The sequence below is a fragment of the Thamnophis sirtalis genome, unplaced genomic scaffold (genome assembly GCF_051295495.1).
Source record: "Thamnophis sirtalis isolate CommonGarterSnake01/CBP01778 unplaced genomic scaffold, rThaSir2_p1.2 scaffold_11, whole genome shotgun sequence".
Taxonomy (NCBI): domain Eukaryota; kingdom Metazoa; phylum Chordata; class Lepidosauria; order Squamata; family Natricidae; genus Thamnophis; species Thamnophis sirtalis.
In genome coordinates, this window is record NW_028261391.1 from 5,404,267 (window position 1) to 5,423,532 (window position 19,266).

At 41.6% G+C, this 19,266-nt stretch overlaps 1 protein-coding gene across 1 annotated transcript; it reads left to right on the forward strand.

The window, feature by feature from the left end:
* The first annotated feature begins 2,237 nt into the window (after positions 1–2,237).
* LOC148043463 (cytochrome P450 2J2-like) lies at positions 2,238–13,553 on the forward strand. The gene is made up of 9 exons (XM_087726113.1): positions 2,238–2,408; positions 4,075–4,237; positions 7,971–8,120; positions 8,361–8,521; positions 9,107–9,283; positions 10,208–10,349; positions 11,354–11,541; positions 12,101–12,242; positions 13,202–13,553. The coding sequence occupies exons 1-9, from the start codon at positions 2,238–2,240 to the stop codon at positions 13,384–13,386; spliced, it is 1,479 nt and encodes a 492-aa protein (XP_087582239.1). The 3' UTR covers positions 13,387–13,553.
* The last annotated feature ends 5,713 nt before the right edge of the window (positions 13,554–19,266 follow it).

Sequence of the window (19,266 nt, forward strand, 5' to 3'; positions counted from 1 at the left end):
GACACCCCTGCCCTACAGCGTCATCTAGAGGTAAGAAGATGAAACGGTTTATGCCCAGTATGTGACAGGTCTGGAGATATTTTCAGAGTCCTATTTCTGGCTTGTGCAGTATTCAGTTTCTCAAGATAATATCTTTCTGTGAATCTACCACTTTAATTATTGCTCTCCTGCATTGACTTGTGACACAGAAACAAAAGTAATTACAAAAAAGCTGGGGAGGCAGAGGAGGCAGAGCCTCACCACTGTCATCATGAAAAGAAAAAAAATTAAAAGGAAAAAGGCTGAGGTAGTTGCTGCCAGTCACAGTGGATGACTCTGCTTAGTGCTTAACTGTTTAAAAAAGCCTCTAAAAATGTGTATTGTGTGGGTACAAGTATCTCTGTGCAATATATTTTTCCAATTTGTTTAAGTTTATTCTCGTATTGCCTTTAATTTGTCTCTTAGGAGACACTGAAGCAGTAGGCATGAGCTTAAATGGACTCCGCAGGATGGTAGAGGACAGGAAGGCCTGGAGGAACGTTGTCCATGGGGTCTCAATGGGTCAGACACGACTTCGTGACTAACAACAACAAGAACAATATTTATTTATTTATTTTATTTATTTATTAAATGTTGTATGCCGCCCACTCTCAAAAGAGATTCAGGGCGGCTTACAATAAAAGGGAGGGGGGATATATAAAAAAAATAAACAACAGTTTAAAATTACACAACAGTCACAAACTTGAAGTGGGGCTGGACAACTCAACAGCCCCAGGCCTGCCGGAACAGCCAGGTCTTAGTCGCTTTGCGGAAGGCCGGAAAGGTAGTGAGGGTCCGGATCTCAACGGGGAGCTCGTTCCAGAGGGCCAGAGCTGCAACAGAGAAGGACCTCCCCCGGGGTGTCGCCAGCCAACATTGGCTGGCAGATGGAATCCGGAGAAGGCCTAGTCTGTGCGACCTAATTGGTCTTTGGGAGGTACTTGGCAGGAGGCAGTATCTCAGGTAACCAGGTCCAATGCCATGAAGGGCTCTAAAAGTAACCACTAGCACTTTGAAGAGTGTTCGGAGCCCAATGGGAAGCCAGTGCAGCTCGCGGAGGATATGTTTAATGTGGGTGTACCTAGGTGCACCCACAATCGCTCGCGCGGCTGCATTCTGGACTAACTGAAGTCTTCGAACACTCTTCAAGGGCAGCCCCATGTAGAGGGCTTCCTCTATTATTCCATTATTTATTTTTATTGCTTTTTCCTTTGCTATTGTTAGGTTTACATTGATTTAATCCTTTCCCCCGATTTTATTGTTGTAAGCCACATGTAGCCATACAGCGAGATGTTATTAGTGGTGAACAAGGTCCCCACTAATAACATATAATTAACCCAAACTAAGGTGATAGCAACAACAGTAGCATTTATGCTTCTATGCCACCCATAGTGCTTTACACCATTGGTGGGGGGGATGTTGCATTGTAGAAGCATTATTTGCACATTGCTCCCAACTATTTGGCTCCTCATTTTACCAACCTCTGAAGGTTGGAAGGCTGTGTCAGAGTGTCCACACAGTGTGACTGCTATTTTGAGAAAACCCAGGAGCAAAATTAAAGTACACAGAGGTTTTGTAGTTCAAACAGTGTTTTATATACAAGGTGCACATGCACACGCACACACACAAACACAGGCAAAACCAGGCAAACAATCAGTCTTCAACTATAACACAGAAGCACACACGGAGAGAGAAACCACCCTCACAGGGTCTCTCTTATATAAACAGATTCTTAAAGTGCAGACTCATTCTCAATGCTTCATCTCGATTTACCACCTTACAGCAATTGATCACCTACTAATTCATCATTACCTTAACAGGCTGAGTCAACCTGGAGGCCTGTTGGATTGAACTCAGGATGTGGGCAGAGTTTGCCTGCAATACTGTATTCTAAGCACTGCAGTAATAGGGCTCATGATGCTTCAGAGCTGGGCAATTGTTCCTGCTAAGGTTGTAGTATAGATCGGTTATTGTCAGTTGTGCACATGGATAAGGCAGCTTGTATGGTGAGGTCATTTTTAGAGAGGTATTTCAAAACACTTACAGCTCTCTAATTATAATTTGATCTTCCTTGTCCTTTAAGCACTGCAACATATGGTATAATCATTATGTGATCAAAAGAACATCTTGCTCACAAAGTATGAATGCTCATTAGACAGAGTATTAAAAGACATGTTGCCATTCTTTTCCCATCAGTGAAACATAGAAGCAGCAGGAGAATGATGGCGATGGGGACATTTCTGTTCGTTTTGCTGCTTGCTCTGCTGATTCTCTTCTTCCTGAGGCAACTCTGGTCCCGAAGACATTTGCCTCCTGGTCCTTTGGCTCTACCTCTCATTGGAAACATGTGGGCTTACGGGTTTCGGCTTCGCGAAGATTACTTCCATAAGGTATTTCATTATAAACTATAATCCAGTCATATACAAAATAATAATCAATTGTTTTCTTTGTATCATAACTATAAACAAATGTATTAAGCTAGTGAAATATTCCTTCATGATGAGGAATTTAAGTGCTAGTCATGACGCTTGATTAGTTATGTTCCTCACTGAGCCAGAATATTCAAGCTGAGACCTGGTCACCAACATTTCACCGAGCAGAATGTGAAAGAAACTTCACAGAGATGGACTGGTATTTTAGAAGGCAGACTCTAGTTCAATCTTACTAAGAAATGTTTGCTAATGGAACGAATTCAAAGATAATGATTATATGCAGCTGGTTGGAGAAGGAAGCAATAGAAACATATTTCATGTACAGACATGAAATATGTGCTTGGTATCTGGTATAGTATGACCTAGATATTAGCAATTATGCAATTTAATAGAAGCACCTCCCTACTTCTGGCAGGTTTTCCTGAACCAACGCTCTTAGGAGTGTAAGATACCTAACTTTTTAATATTCAGAAGGAGCTTTCAAGAAACTGTGTGTAATGGGGAGAATCATTTAGTTGGGCCACACTATTGGTGGAATTAGAATATTCTTATAATATTCCTCAAACAGCAATAGCAATAGCAATAGCAGTAGACTTATATACCGCTTCATAGGGCTTTCAGGTCTCTCTAAGCGGTTTACAGAGAGTCAGCATATTGCCCCCAACAATCTGGGTCCTCATTTTACCCACCTCGGAAGGATGGAAGGCTGAGTCAACCCTGAGCCGGTGAGATTTGAACCGCTGACCTGCTGATCTAGCAGTAGCCTGCAGTGCTGCATTTAACCACTGCGCCACCTTGGCTCTTGTCACTAGCATAATTAGTCATTGTGTGCTAAGTCGAGTTGGAAAAAAAAACCCTTTGTCTAGATAATGAAAGCTACATTCTTCTTCCAGGTTCCACTCTTTCATCAAAAAAAGCAGGGGTGGGGGACAATTTATGAGCTGTGAATGTTGTTTATGACTGTCTTCCAACCAACACATGCATTTTTGGAGAAATGTTTCAGTTGGAGGGAGAAAAGCTCATTCCCTTTCTCTTCTTGGTCTGAGAGAAGACAGTTAACAGCTTATCAGATTAGTGATTTGAAAAATATTTGAAAACTTCACTATCTGCTTCTAGACTTGTGCTCCTTTCTCAGAGGCTAATTTAACCATCTGTTTTTCTTCATGTCTAAGAATGTGATCATCGAAGGGGAACTGAAGAACCTTCTCAAATGAGAAGCAAAATGTCTTCAAGGAAAAACAAAGTCCAGTTGCCTTTTGAAAAAGCATCTCTAGGACATCCATAACCTGGATGACTGAGAATATCTGCATGCCACCTCTGGCACACATGCCATAGATTCCCCATCACTGGCATAGACTGTCCAGTCAATATAACTATCAGTTGGATGGTTCAGGAATTGATGGCTGAAAATAGCAGGGGGGCAAAGGAAGGTGCTGAAAAACGAAATGGACTGCAGTTTTTGCAGGAATCTTAGGGAGAGAAAATACGTTTCTAAAGAGCAGACAATTGAATATGGTGAAAGGTCTTAGAATTGAGGATTTAGGGAAGACGCTGGTGGTATCTTGGCTGTAAATAATCTATTTTATATTATCGTAACAGTTCACAACTTTGATTCACTTGATAGCATGTAAAAGAATATGGAAATATATACTCCATGTGGGTTGGACATTACCTTATCGTAGTGCTATCTGGATTCAAAACTGTGAAAGAAGGAATGGACCGTTTCCCAGAAGAATTCTCTTATCGACCGGAGGTTGCTTTCGTGACAGCTGCAGGGTATAGAAAGGGTAAGTAGAAATAATAAGAAATTGTATCTAAATAACTATCACACTCTTGCAATTTGTGGGGATAATACTGAATGTATAGCAAGTTGGGGGCAGGGAACATAAGGGATAATAAAATGATTTACAGTTATGAGATAAGCAACAGAATTATTGCTGTAATATGCTTTAGTCTACATTATGGTGCATCTCCATTATATTCAATCTTCTTTCGTTTCATTGATAAATTGACTTAGACATTGCATTTCCTTTTTGTAATTATTTGATGTTTCTTTATGTAATACATAAAACCATGTATGATTGTTTTTTATTAATTTTTTTCTTTTTTTTTAAATTGAAAATTTTTAGAAAATAAAACTTTTGCAAATGTTTACCTCCCCCCACTGCCCTCTCCACCCGAACCCCACCCTCCCAACCTTTCCCCCCCCCCCCGACTTCCCAGAACAAATACAGGGTATAAATCTTTAACCAAGATGTTCTAAAATAAACTTAAAGAAAGTTAGTATCATCTTTCATTTGAGCTTTAACTCCTCTTTGCTAGGCTTACTCTAAACAGATTAAATCATTCCTTGTTTCTTCAGTCATAAACTATCTGGAATTTCTTAGTTCCATATTTATTTTGAATATAGTCAATCCATCTTCTCCACTCCAGTTTATAACTCTCATTTGAGTGATCCTTGAGATATGCTGATATTTTAGCCATCTCTGCTAGGTTTGTTACTTTTAATGTCCATTCTTGAATAGTAAGCAAATCTTCCTTCTTTCAGTATTGCGCCACCAACAGTCTTGCTGCCGTTATTAAATACAAAATCAAGTTAGTCTCTATAACAGTACAGTCAGTAGTTATACTTAACAAGAATAACTGAGGGGTAAACTTTATCCTTTTGTTAAAAACATTTTGCATAATCCACCATATTCTTATCCAAAATGCTTTTACCTTTTTACAAGTCCACCATATATGGTAATATGTAGCATCGAGACAATCACATCTCCAGCATTTAGGTTGTAAATTTGGATACATACAGGCCAGTTTTTTAGGATCTAAATGCTATCTATAAAACATCTTATAAACGTTTTCTCTCAAATTCTGGGCTTGTGTAAATTTTACGTTTCTTACCCATATCTTTTCCCATGTATCCAACGTTATTGGTTCTTCAAAATTTTGTGCCCACTTTATCATACAGTCTTTGACTTATTCTGTTTCCGAATCCATTTCTATTAATACATTATATAGTATTTTTATATGCATTTGACTTTGATCCCTAATTTATTTTAGTAAATTTTGCGTAAAACCAATTTTTTAAATCTTTTTTCCATCTGGCCTGTAATTGGCCATACTGAAATTACCTTTTCCTCTTTTAGTACATTCAAGGGTTTTAATTGTAATACACCTCTTTCTAAGGTGAGAAGCTGTCTGTATGTAGTTACATCCTGTTTTTGTACTATATTTATGTTCTCTATTGCATGTCTAGGAATTGCCCACATAGGTATCTTATCATGTAGTTTATATTGATATTCTTTCCAGACCCACAGTAGAGCATTCCTTAAAATATGACTTTTAAAATTCTTATCCACTTTTTTGTCATATAGCAAGTAAGCATGCCAACCATATACCAAATCATGCCCTTCGATATTAAGTATTCTATCATCTGTTGAGTTAATCCAATCACTAATTACTGATAAAACTACTGCTTCATAATATAGTTTTAGATTTGGCAATTTCAAACCTCCTCTCTCACGTACATCTTGCATTACTTTTATAAAAACATGATTGTTTTTATTAATTTTTATCTTTAGATATTCTACCATTGATGATGTTGCCATGTTAAGGTAATGAAATGTCTGCAAGAAAACAAGCAAGCTCAGAGAGCACCAATTATATACCGTGTTCCCCCCAAACTAAGACAGGGTCTTGTTTTCTTTTGACTCCCAAAATAAGCAATTGGCCTTATTTTCGGGAAGGTCTTATTATTTTTGAGGTGCAGGAGGTGGCGAGTGTGGTCACCTCATGGGTGCTGCTGTGTTGCAAAAATGCAGAGCCAAGGTGGCGCAGTGGTTAAATGCAGCACTGCAGGCTACTGCTAGATCAGCAGGTCAGCGGTTCAAATCTCACCGGCTCAGGGTTGACTCAGCCTTCCATCCTTCCGAGGTGGGTAAAATGAGGACCCAGATTGTTGGGGGCAATATGCTGACTCTCTGTAAACCGCTTAGAGAGGCCTGAAAGGCCTATGAAGCGGTATATAAGTCTACTGCTATTGCTATGTCAGGAGGGCTTATTTTAGCACATGCACTCAAAAGCCTGATTGGGCTTATTATCCAGGGAGGTCTTATTTTCAGGGAAACAGGGCAGTTAGTATTTCTCATATTATAATTATGCAAATTCCAGCTATTTTTATTTCTAGTCATGATTGCTCGGTTGGCTTGTTCCTCTTGCCATCTTGCAGCCAAAGGCTGATCCAGGGTGATGCCGGTTTTCTTAATTGCAGGGAGACAATTTGCATTTATTGATGTGTTGAAATTTCTCCCCCATTTTCTGATCAATATATGATTAAGAAGAAACCAAAATTTTACTGAATTCTACATTTAAGCAATTGCTCCCTCAGAAATTAGTTTCCTTTATAAATAATATACCTTACATATATTTTAATTGAAAAGGCACTTTTATATCATCCTGATTTATCTCTTCCATGAACATTTCTAAGAATATTATTGTTGTCTTAATAATAATATAAGAAATACTATTGATCTGGTGGTCATTTTGAAAAATCCTTTCTTAGCAAGGACCTAGAAGGCAAGAGGAATATACATGTCAAATTTCAATTTTGCAGGCTTTACAGTTCTGGAGATTTCGTGATGTTTTGTGAGTGACATTTCACGCATATATAAATAGATTTTAATTTAATGACACATACTAAAGTAAAACAGTGTTATTTCATTTCTTCCATTGTTTTGTATCACTCCAGCTTTCACTTTTCTTTCAAATACATTATTTTCCAGTTCCTTAATTTGAAGTCATTGTTTTTAATAAAATATTGGTCATTTTTTTTCTACTACATGCTTTAATAGGTCAGATAAATCACATTCTGGCTCAGAAGATACTAAGCTTCTTTACTTTAAACTTAGGTTTTCTTACAACTGTGTGTTCCTTTATTGATGGTTTCATAAAAGCAATTTAAAATATCATCATTATTGCCAGAAAAACACAATATTAATTTGATTAAGGGGTCCCTGGTGCTCTATGAGCTTAGTATTTTGTTTTGGAGACATTTCATGACCCAAACTAGGTAACATCATCACTTGATTAAACTTGGTGAATAAAAAATCAATTTGCCTATTTTACTGAATAGTTTCAATCGTGTAGAAGGAAATTGCAGGTGGATTCTGAAATCACTGGGAAGATCCTGTCTCTTGTGCCTATAACATATGTTCGTACAAATGAACGTTTGCATCATCTTAGAAGGTCTTGATGTTCATAGTATAAGATTGACAAGCAATGCATCCGTGGTCACCATGCCACATGCACTTCCCAGTGTCCATGTGACTTCCAAAAGGAATAAATATTTTTGTAAGAAAAAATAGCACAGTCAGAATCTTACAAAATGGCAACATGTCATAAATGTTTGGTATTCCCATCTGAAATCCAAAGAGATATTTGGCAAGTACTTGACTAGTTTTTTTTTAAAAAAAAACACGAATGTTGTCAGGAATAATTATTATCATTGTCTGCTGATGCCTTCAGGAATTATTTTATCCAATGGCCACATCTGGAAAGAGCAGCGTCACATTGGTGTCACATCTCTGCGGAAGCTGGGCCTGGGGAATAAAAGCATTGAACATCAGATAGAAGACGGAGCTCAGAGACTGGTGGAGATGTTCAGACAAACAAAAGGTCTCTTTGGGGTAATGGGTAATTTGGGAAATTTGAGGTAATGGCAAAATCTTTTCTATTCTGAGTATTTTAAAGAAAAAGAGATTGTTTGATTTGATTCTTTTTAGTTTTGAAACAATTGACAGAGTTCCCAATTTCTTTTGTTCCTTTCTTTCTTCCTTCCTTCCTTCCTTCCTTCCCTTTTTCTGTTCTTTAAAAATTCATTATGAAATATCTTTGTTTAAATATCTTTGTTTGCAGGACAGCCGTTTGACCCTTCATTTCCAGTAGTAAACGCAGTTTCTAATGTCATATGTGCTTTGACTTTTGGCCATCAATTTGCTCCTGAAGATGAGAACTTCCAGAAATTAATTAAAGCTCTTGAAAATATTGTGAAATTCACTAGTGGCTTTTTTAATAGGGTGAGTCATATTCTATATTTAAGCTCTGCCAAAACCTATTTTCCATCAGTAATTTCATGGAGTCATGAATGGAATGATGGAATGAAGCCTTGGAAATTGTCTAGTAGGTATTTCTGTCCTTCAATCAGTCTTGAATCTAGGTGAGAGCCTGGACAAGTCTTTGCAGTTTCTTGTCAGGATTTTGCAAGTGATTTGCCATTGCCCACTTCCCAGGGCTGAGAGACAAGAACTCTTTCAGTGTCATACAGTTGAGTTAGTGCTTGAGTTGGACTAGAACTCAGAGTATCTCAGTTTCTAGGCTCGTGCATTAACAGCTACCCCAAAGTGATTTTGCCCATGGATGAATCCCACATTTCAGTTATCACCAGCATCTGGCTATCCATCCCATGTTTCAATAGCTTTAGCAAAAGATGTTCAACCATTGTTTGCCATGTTTTAATATTCTTGCAATGGCTTTCTTTGATTATTAAATGTTGTCTATTACTGTGAGCTGCTGAGAACAATGGGAGATACCTGTTGAGCTGCTTTTTTTAAAATTGTGGTGGATTATAAATAAATATCTTTTCAAATTTCCATCTCTATTAGATTTATTTTGTGTTCCCACGATTAATGAACTACCTCCCAGGCCCTCACAAGGAGGCCATGGCTTCTTTAGAGATGATCACTTCCTTTGCAAAGCAAGAAATAGAGAAACACAAGGACTCCAGATGTCTCTATGAGCCACAAGATTTCATTGATTACTATCTTCTACAGATGGAGAAGGTATGAGTTTACTGTGGTTCAATACATGGGCAAGGAATCTTACTCTCTATAAGGAAACAGGAGGAGTTACTGAAATGGTCTTTATTGGATTTTCTTTCTTTTTCATTTAGTTTCTCTTCTGAATTTAGAACCTCTGCAATCGTGAACTCTCCTTAGACAAGGGAGATTCTCTGGGGGAAATTGGAATTATTTTCATTTGTCCTCCTCTCATGTCTGCCTATCATTTCTTCCCCAGCTTTTTTTCCTGAAGATTCCTTTCCTTCCATTATGAAGGAAAATAATTAACAGGGATTTTTGATTAATTCATATTTAAATGAATACTATACAATAATACAATAGCAGAGTTGAAAGGGACCTTGGAGGTGTTCTAGTCCAGCCCCATGCTTAGACAGGAAGCCCTATACCATTTCAGACAAATGGCTATCCAACATCTTCTTAAAGACTTCCAGAAGCAAAATACCATATTTCATTTTTGCTGGCAAAGGGCTGCAGGAGGCTGTCACAGACAAAAATTGAGCTCAGGAGCCTGTTTCCTCTGACAGAGCATTCAGGCCACCATAGGTGCCCCCAGCATGTGACATCAAGCTAGCCATGCCCACCCAGGCCACACCCACCCTGGGCCCCCACAATCAAACACATCCCTGATGTGGCCCTCAATGAAATCAAGTTTGACACCCCTGCCCTACAGCGTCATCTAGAGGTAAGAAGATGAAACAGTTTATGCCCAGGATGTGACAGGTCTGGAGATATTTTCCAGAGCCCTTTTTCTGGCTTGTGCAGTATTCAGTTTCTCAAGATAATATCTTACTGTGAATCTACCACTTTAATTATTGCTCTCCTGCATCGACTTGTGACCCAGAAACAAAAGTAATTAAAAAAAGCTGCATAGAATTCATTGTAAATTTCATTTTTCATTTTAAACAGACCAAGAATGACCCTGACTCTACCTATGATGAAGAGAACCTGGCTCAGTGTATTTTTGATTTTTTTGGTGCTGGAACAGACACAATCTTTGGTACTCTGAAGTGGGCACTGCTCCTCTTGACCAATCATCCTGACATCCAAGGTGAGACAGACATGGCTAATGGAACAAGAGTCACTCTCAGGTTTCAAAATACCCAGGAATTATTTGAAATCTATTCCTCATAATAATTTTCCTATGTAGATTCTTTATTCTATAAGCAGGAGAATTAACTTAGCAGGAGGAAAGGAAAGCAAAGAATGTACATGTGGAAATCCTGGTATATGCTAAGTAAGTAAACAGAGAGCCTTGTTTGAATCCTCGATAAAATATTCATCGAGGAACTAAAAACTAGAAATCAGTACAAATCTGAAACATTTAATAATTTCAACGTAGTAATCTCCCTTGGCTTTCAGATTTCTTATTTATTTCAGGCCTAAACTTAAATTTCCTGAACATAGAAAAAAACCAAAATCGCAGGCGCAAGCACAGATTTGGGGTGGGGGGGGGGGGCACAGCCAACCTTGAATCATTGTCTGCAGCATTGAGGGACATGACAGGAGACTGAGGGGAGGTGGAGATCTAGCCATGAGTCTGACAGAAGAGTGGAAGGCTACTGGAGACATAATGAAGATCCAATTTAAGTCAGAGCCGGAGGCAGCCAAGAAGAATGACAAGCTGGTGAGGGCTGGAAGCAAAAATCAACCCAGAGAGTCAACAGGGGGCCTTGGTAATGACATATATGGCCAGATCAGAGATCAGTGACTGGAGGTAGATTTGGAGCCCTTTGGTAACATATGATGGGGGACAGTTTTTACAGATTACAGATTAACAGAGTTGGAAGGGACCTTGTAGGTCATCTAGTCCAACTCCCCCGGCCAACCAGGAGGCCCTGCACCATTATTACACCAGTTGTGGAATAACAATCAATGAGCTGGTGACTGGAGTTGAAGGCCTGGCTGGGGCTGAGAACGTGGGAATCCCAATAGATATGTAGCCCAGAAGCAGATAATAACTTGAAGGTGAAGGCCAGATCCCCTAAAGAACATTGGTGGCAACAGGCCTGAATGAATCAAAGAAAGCTTCTATTTTCATCATTTCTTTTCTAGAGAAAGTCCAGAGGGAAATTGAAGATGTGTTTGGCTTCTCGGGGTCCATTTCCTATCAGGATCGGAAGAAGTTGCCCTACACCAATGCCGTGATTCATGAAATGCAGCGTTTAAAATTTGTCTTCTTAGCTGGGTTTCCCAGAGAAAGTACAAAGGATGTGAAGTTGAGGGGTTACCACATTCCTAAGGTAAAAAACATGTTCACTGCACACCAGTAGCCCTACACGGAAGGAAAATCGGAATATGACACTGGGGTAGAAGCTCTCTGTTCAGGAACTGCCAATACAATCATGCAAAATTGAATAAAGAAGAATAACAAACTCTTGAGGGGGATGCATAATGGGTTTAATCCAAATGGATGGACTTGCCTGGGCCAGTGATCCAGGCAAAATTTCCACCACTCGTCAGTGCAAACTAGTGCAAACTGGCTAAATATCACCTCTGTGATAATAGATTAAAGGGTTGAACTTAAGTTCAGAATTGTAGTCATATGTGGACATGTTTCTTGTCCATTTCTCGGGGCAATTTCATGTGATAAATATGCACCCACCTCTTAGTTTTAATGGAAATGATGGAAGGAAGGAAGCTAAAGAGTTGGGGACTACTGCTGTCTGAAACCGCTCTGGAAATGAACAAATATGGGTCCATAAAGGCAAGCTAAAGCCAAAAGCTTCATCAATATTGTTTATACTTTTTTCCCTGTTGAAACTATGAAACTGCTCTGTTTAATCATCTCTTTGTTTACAGGGGACCATTATTCTCGCAGACCTGCGCTCTGTCCTTCTTGATCCTGAGCAATGGGAGACCCCTGAAGAATTCAACCCAAATCACTTTTTAGATAAGGATGGGAAGTTCATTGAACGGAAAGAGTTTCTGCCCTTTGGAATAGGTACTACATCCATGATTCCAATCAGGTTCTAACTTGCAGATACCCAACACTACCACCCCTGAGGTCATCATAGTTTGAATAGTTTGAATCCTTCTTCCTTCTGGTTTCAAAACAAACAGAGCCTGAAGTTCCCCCTAGGCTATAAACCTTGAGGTCAGGGGTGGGTTTCTCGCCCCGTTCCAACCGGTTCGGTTAGAATGGGGCCGGCATCCTCGTGCACCCGCGCAGTGGACAAATGCGTACTAGCGCCTGTGTGATGCTCCAGCTGCTCCTGGAGGATCACGCAGGTGCTGTATGCATTCTGTGCATGCGTGGAAGCACAGAACTCGTCAAAACTGGGTAAGAAACGCGGGCAGGCGGGTGGATCCTTCGGCGTTCCCGGAAGTTACTTACTTCCGGGTTCGCCGAGCAACCGGTTCACGGGGACCACCACGAACCGCCTGAAACCCACCCCTGCTCGAGGTGCAAAAGAATAGTATTCTTACCCAGAGGTAAATCCCTGATCAAAAGAAATCAAATGCAGTCCAATGCCATAGTAGCTATTACTCTCAGGAGAACATGAAGAAATGTTGTTTTGCAGACTGTTAGCCCAACTTTTGTCCAGACAGACAGATGTAGCAAACAAATAACAACAAGAATAAGTGTTTGGTTTGTGAAAGCAAATTCCCACAGACTATGTTCATACCTCCTCCCTCTACTCCATCTATATTACTGTGGAATAAGTAATATAGTTGCTAGATTACTTTTTTCATGCATCTATAACTTTGCCTTTGAAAGTTTCTACCATCTAGTACAATCTAAATTAAAGGCATCTCTCTGACAAACTAAAAGGGAGAAAAAAAACTTTAGGAATTCAATCTGCTAGAAGATACCAGGGTTATCATGGAAATCTCGTTCATCTGATGGTGTACACCATGGAAAACAGAGCATTATCCATCCATGCTTTGTCTCATCCACAGGTCTACGTTCCTGTGTGGGAGAACAGCTAGCAAGAATTGAGATCTTCATCTTTCTGACCAGCCTGTTGAGGGCCTTCAGCTTCTGGTTGCCTGAAGGAGTGAAAAAGCTCAATGAAGAACCTGTTGAAAAAGTGCTGACACATCCACACCCTTACAAACTGTGTGCTATTCCCTTACAATCTTAAGATTCAACACCATAAAAGGCATAAAATTAGTTACATAGTAGCTATTCAGTATAATAAATGTTTCCTATATACCTATTCACTTAATATTGCCTTTTGCTTCTGTTTACTCAATATTGAAACTTCTTCAACCTACTGCTCGGTTCACACAACATCCCCAACAAGGTCAACCAAAACCTAGGAGGGTTTGGGTGAAAAATGTACCGACTAAGTTTATCGTACTGTATCATTCATTCCTTTTGGGTGCCAATAAAACATATTATTTTCCATTTATTTTTAGCATCTTATTCATTTTAACTAAATTTTCCCTATAGACCTCATGTCCCCCAGCCATTTGCAGACTTCAACATGATAGCATGCTTGAAGGATTGGAATGATGTTGAGAGAATTAACAGAAGAAGAAAATGTGTGCCATCCGTCCATGTCTCAGTGCAGAACATCCACAAGAGCAACCAATGCAGTTTTCATCCTATACTTAGGCTTGGACTTAGACTTGATCCAATTATGGGCTTCATCTAAACCCCTCTGTGGTTACAGTCTAATCACTTTCTCTACAACCTTCCACAAATATTTTTTGCCAATATTGTTCCACTTGTCTTTTCTGGCAAATCCTCACACAATTTTTTTTGATGATTCAAGACCAGAGGTGGTATTCAGCTGGTTAGGACTGGTTCAGGTGAACCAGTAGCGGACATTTTAACTGGTTCGCTGAAGTGGCAAATACCACCTCTGGCTGGCCCCACCTCTGCCTACCTGCTTTCCCCACCTGCCCAGTCACTCTGCCTGCCTGGTCTCCCCAACCACCTTGCACACCCAACCACCACTCACTCTGCCTGCCCCACTCAACCCGCCCACCCCCATCCTATATATTTTGCCTTAGCCACATGGCCCAGCTAATCACCTTGCCTCACCTCCATGCCTTCACCCACTCTGTTCACTAAATGTAAGCATGCCGCCCACTCACCCTTCACCTTGGATTGGACTCAGCACCCAAGGACATGCCATTCCCTGAGACCCGGGAGCTTCTGGCACTTGCTGTTCACCTTGGCCATGTCAGGGAACGTGCCATTCCCCGGCTCTGGTCTTCCTTGGGGCCTCCATCCACATGCCGCCTGCTCAGTTTCCACTTTGCTCACCTATGTTTGCACCTTGTGGGGATGCCCGGCAAGGCTCAGCTGCCTTTCATGAGAATCCTCCCTTTGCCGGTAGTTTTTGGCTATCTTCTGAGCAGCTCTACTGCGATGCCATTCCTCCAGTTCACCTGGACAGGTCTGGCAATGGGGTGGGGCCATGCACTGGCAGGCAATGGGGTGTGCATGCATGGGCGGAGTGAAGAACGGGGTGGTAACGGCGGTGATGGCACTTTAAGCCTCTTTCTCTGCCTGTAGTTTTTAGTAGTTTTCAGCGCAAGAAGCCTGCAGCTGCCACCTCTTTGCCAGCTGGAACCGAGGCTGGCAGCGGCGGCTGGAGACTTCTCATGCCAAAAAAAGTGTGCTTGAGCATTATGATAACTTTTTGGTTTGTTTCTGAGCCACACAGACCCTGCACTGATGTTTTTTATTAGAAGCCTGGACGAATTTACCAACATCAGGGCACTGAGATCAAACACCTGGGCAGTGAGGAAAGCAGTATACCAGCAGGACTCACAGCTTATACTTGCTTCTTTATGCAGGGCCCCACAGAAAGCTACCTATGGAATAAGGCATCTTTTACAAAGGTGCAATAATTTTTCCCAATTTGTTTAAGTTTATTCTCATATTGTCTTTAATTTGTCTCTTAGGAGTCACTGAAGCAGTAGGCGTGACCTTAAATGGACTCCGCTTGATGGTAGAGGACAGGAAGGCCTGGAGGAACGTTGTCCATGGGGTCTCAATACGTCAGACATGACTTCATGACTAACAACAACAAGAACAACATTATTCCATTACTTATTTTTATTGCTTTTTCCTTTGCTATTGTTAGGTTTACATTGATTTAATCCTTTCCCCCGATTTTATTCTTGTAAGCCACATGTAGGCATACAGCGAGATGTTATTACTGGTGAAGAAGGTCCCCACTAATAACACATAATTAACCCAAACTAAGGTGATAGCAACAACAGTAGCATTTATGCTTCTATGCCACCCATAGCGCTTTACACCATTGGGGGGGGGGGGGTTGTTGCATTGTAGAAGCATTATTGCATATTGCTCCAAACTATTTGGCTCCTCATTTTACCAACCTCTGAAGGTTGGAAGGCTGTGTCAGAGTGTCCACACAGTGTGACTGCTATTTTGAGACAACCCAGGAGCAAAATTAAAGTACACAGAGGTTTTGTATTTCAAACAGTGGTTTATCTACAATGGAATGAAGGAATGAAGCCTTGGAAATTGTCTAGTAGGTATGTCTGTCCCTTCAATCAGTCTTGACTCTAGGTGGGAGCCTGGACAAGTCTTTGCAGTTTCCTTGTCAAGATTTTGGGAGTGATTTGACATTGCCCACTTCCCAGGGGCAATTTCAGAGGTTTTTGGGGTTTGCTAACTTCTATTGTCAGTTTATTCCCTTGTTCGTTAAGATAGCTCTCCAATCACTAACCTCCTTAAATCAAAAGGAGGAGCTAAGCCCCAACCCAGCAAACCGTTGAACTGGACTATGGAGTGTCAGGCTGCTTTCGAAAAGTTGAAATGCCTGTTTGCGGAGGAACCGGTCCTGAAGCACCCAGACATGGACGCACTTTTTGTGGTCCAGGCTGATGCCAGTGATGTGGCGGTGGGAGCAGTACTACTTCAAACAAATACCCAAGGTAAATTACAGCCCTGCGCTTACACCTCTCGCAAGCTAACCGTCATGGAGAGACGTTGGGCTATTTGGGAGAAGGAAGCTTTTGCTGTTCGTTGGGCTTTGACGACCTGGCGCCACTTTCTAGAGGGCGCCAAACACCTTTTTGAAGTGTGGACAGAACATAAAAACATGGAGGGGTTGAAAACTCCCAGGAAGCTGTCTCCCAAGCAGATGCGCTGGGCTCAACATTTCAATAGATTCGATTTTACTTTGAAATACATTCCGGGAGGGAAGAATTTTATGGCTGATGCTCTGTCCAGGCTTCCGCAGTACAACTGTTCAAAGCTCAGTGTTGTCCAACCTGTCATTCCCACAAAAAGTCTGGCTGCTCCTATTGTCACTAGAAGTCAGACAACTTCTAACCTACAGGTCACAAAAGACTTTATCTCTGAACTAAAGGGGGCCCTTCAAAAGGATGACTGGTTCCAACAACACATGAATGAATGCACCATGAAAGATGGATTGGCTTGGATTGGTGCAAAATTGTACGTCCCTGCATCCATTAGAACCACCATCCTTCAATGGGCTCATGACTCTCGCATGGCTGGACACTTTGGCTTCGTCAAAACCCTGCATCTGGTTAAGAGGCAATTTTGGTGGCCTTCGTTGAAAAAAGACATTGAGTCTTATGTAGCTAGTTGTCCCGTTTGTGCCACTACAACAGGAAAGCCTCAAGGGTTGCTCCAGGCGGTAGCTCACCCAGAAGCCCCATGGAAGGAAGTCTCTATGGATTTCATTGTTGAGCTTCCAGAGAGTCAAGGGAACACAGTAATCTGGGTTCTTACTGACTTATTTTCCAAGCAAGTTCATTTCATTCCTTGCTACCGGATCCCTTTTGCCAAATCTCTGGCTAAGATGTTCATCTCCCATATATATCACTTGCATGGGGTGCCCGACCGCATCATTTCAGATAGGGGTGTTCCGTTCATCTCCCTATTCTGGAAAGAATTCCTGAAATGGATTGGCTCCGCCCAGGGGTTAAGCTCCTCCCACTATCCTCAGACTAATGGGGCCTGCGAGAGGACTAATTCTGTACTGGAGCAATATCTTCGTTGTTTCATCAACTAGCAACAAGATGATTGGGTGGAATTATTGCCTCGTGCTGAAGTGGCTTACAACAATTCAGTGCACAGTAGCACGGGCTTTACCCATTTCCGTATGGTATATGGGCAGGATTTTGTGCCCATTCCGGAGATTCCTCGTGAAAAACCACAAGTGTCCTCACTCTCTGAGTGGAGTGATCGTTTTCAGGAGGTGTGGCCTTTGACGCACCGAGCACTGGATGCTGCACACCGCGCACATAAGAAACATGCTGATCAGAAACGCTCTAAACCCCATGAATATAAGGTTGGTGATCGGGTTTATTTGTCCACTAAGTTCCTACAAATGACTCAGAAGTCAAAGAAGTTGGGCCTGAAATATGTTGGCCCATTTCCAATTATCAAAATCATCAACCCTGTTTCCGTTCGCCTCCACTTACCTAAGAATCTCAGCCGGGTTTATCCTGTTTTTCATGTTAATCTCCTGAAGCCAGAACATACTTCTTCATTGAGGACTCCTCTTCTGCCTCCGCATGCCCTGCTTTTGATAGAGGAAGAGCAGCATTTTGAGGTTCGAGAAATTTTGGACTCTCGTAAACGAAGGAACCGTATTCAGTACCTTGTGGCTTGGAAGCATTTCCCCACATCTCACAGTGAATGGGTTGACAAGTCCCATGTTTGGGCTCCTCGTCTGCTCCGCAAGTTCTACTCTACCTACCCTGACAAGCCCTGATTTTATATGGATTGCTAATTTTCCTTTTTTCCCTTCCCTTACCCCTCTCTTTGTCATGTTGTCCATCTGTTTGTCTGTGTTCTTTCATTTGTGCAGGTGTGACCGCCCTTTTCTGGAGGCGGGCCGGATGTCAGCTTCTGCTTTGCTGCTGTTTCGGCTGCCATTGGAACGGGGAGTGGGGCATGGTATTTGGGAGGGGAATCATTATGTGCTGGAGGAGTGTTCCAGAAGCTGTCCTGACCATCTCTTTGCGCATGTGGAGAAAGGGAGCTTCCCGCCAAGGCTAACTGTCCAGCATTCCACCCTGATGATGCTTTTTGAAGATATCTCCCACCTGACAGTTGGGTGAATTATTATTGGACAATGGAATGGGGTGCCAAAGGGGAGGGGATTGAACTATACATGATATCTATTGCTTTCGCGCCAATTTACCCAGACTCAGCTTTGCCTTGCTACTTATCGTTTGTAATTAGTAAAAGTACACTTAATTTCAAGAATGGGGTTGAGTGGTTTCTTTCCTGATTATTAAATGAAGCAGCATCTGACAGGTATGTTGTGTAAACCCGGCAATAAGTTGAAGAGGTTTCAGCAGAGAATAAAAGGAAGCAAAACATCCTATTAGGAGAACAGGCACAAAGTAAACATGTAATATACTGAACAGTTATTCACCTTTTATGGTGTTTTAGATGGTTATGCTGGTTTGGGAATAGCACACCATTTATAAGGGTGTGGATGCATTAACATCTTTTCAACAGGTGCTTCCCATGTGCTCGGGCCCAACTATTGTCCTTCTGTTTCCATAACGACTTGGTTTCTTAGCCTGAGGGAGCTTTCCTGGCTTTTGTTCGGGGTGGACTTCAAAAATTTCAGCAACGGGGTCTCTGCCCAGTTGCTGGGTGGGTGTGACCATGGTGGGCATGATCTAGTCAAAGCTGAGCTTCCCAGTGTGTGCATCAGAGGTGGATTCCTACCAGTTTGGCCCATTTCAGCTGAACTGGTAGTGGTTTTCCAGCCTGGGTCTCTGGAACCGGCAGCAACCCAGGCCTGCCATACCCCTGAACTGGTTCTCTAGTTTTTTCCCCCCTTTTTAAGATTCTGTGCACGTCGGGCCCATGAAGAGAGAGCACGTCGGGCATGCATGTGTAGCGAACTGGCAGCAATGCCGGCAGCAACCCACCCCAGCGCGCATGCGTGCCAGGGAGCTGTTCTTCCGGTTTCCGGCACTCCCACATGCGCAAAGAGCTGCACGTGCATGCAAAAACCCAGAAGAGCAATGGCCGATGATTGGCA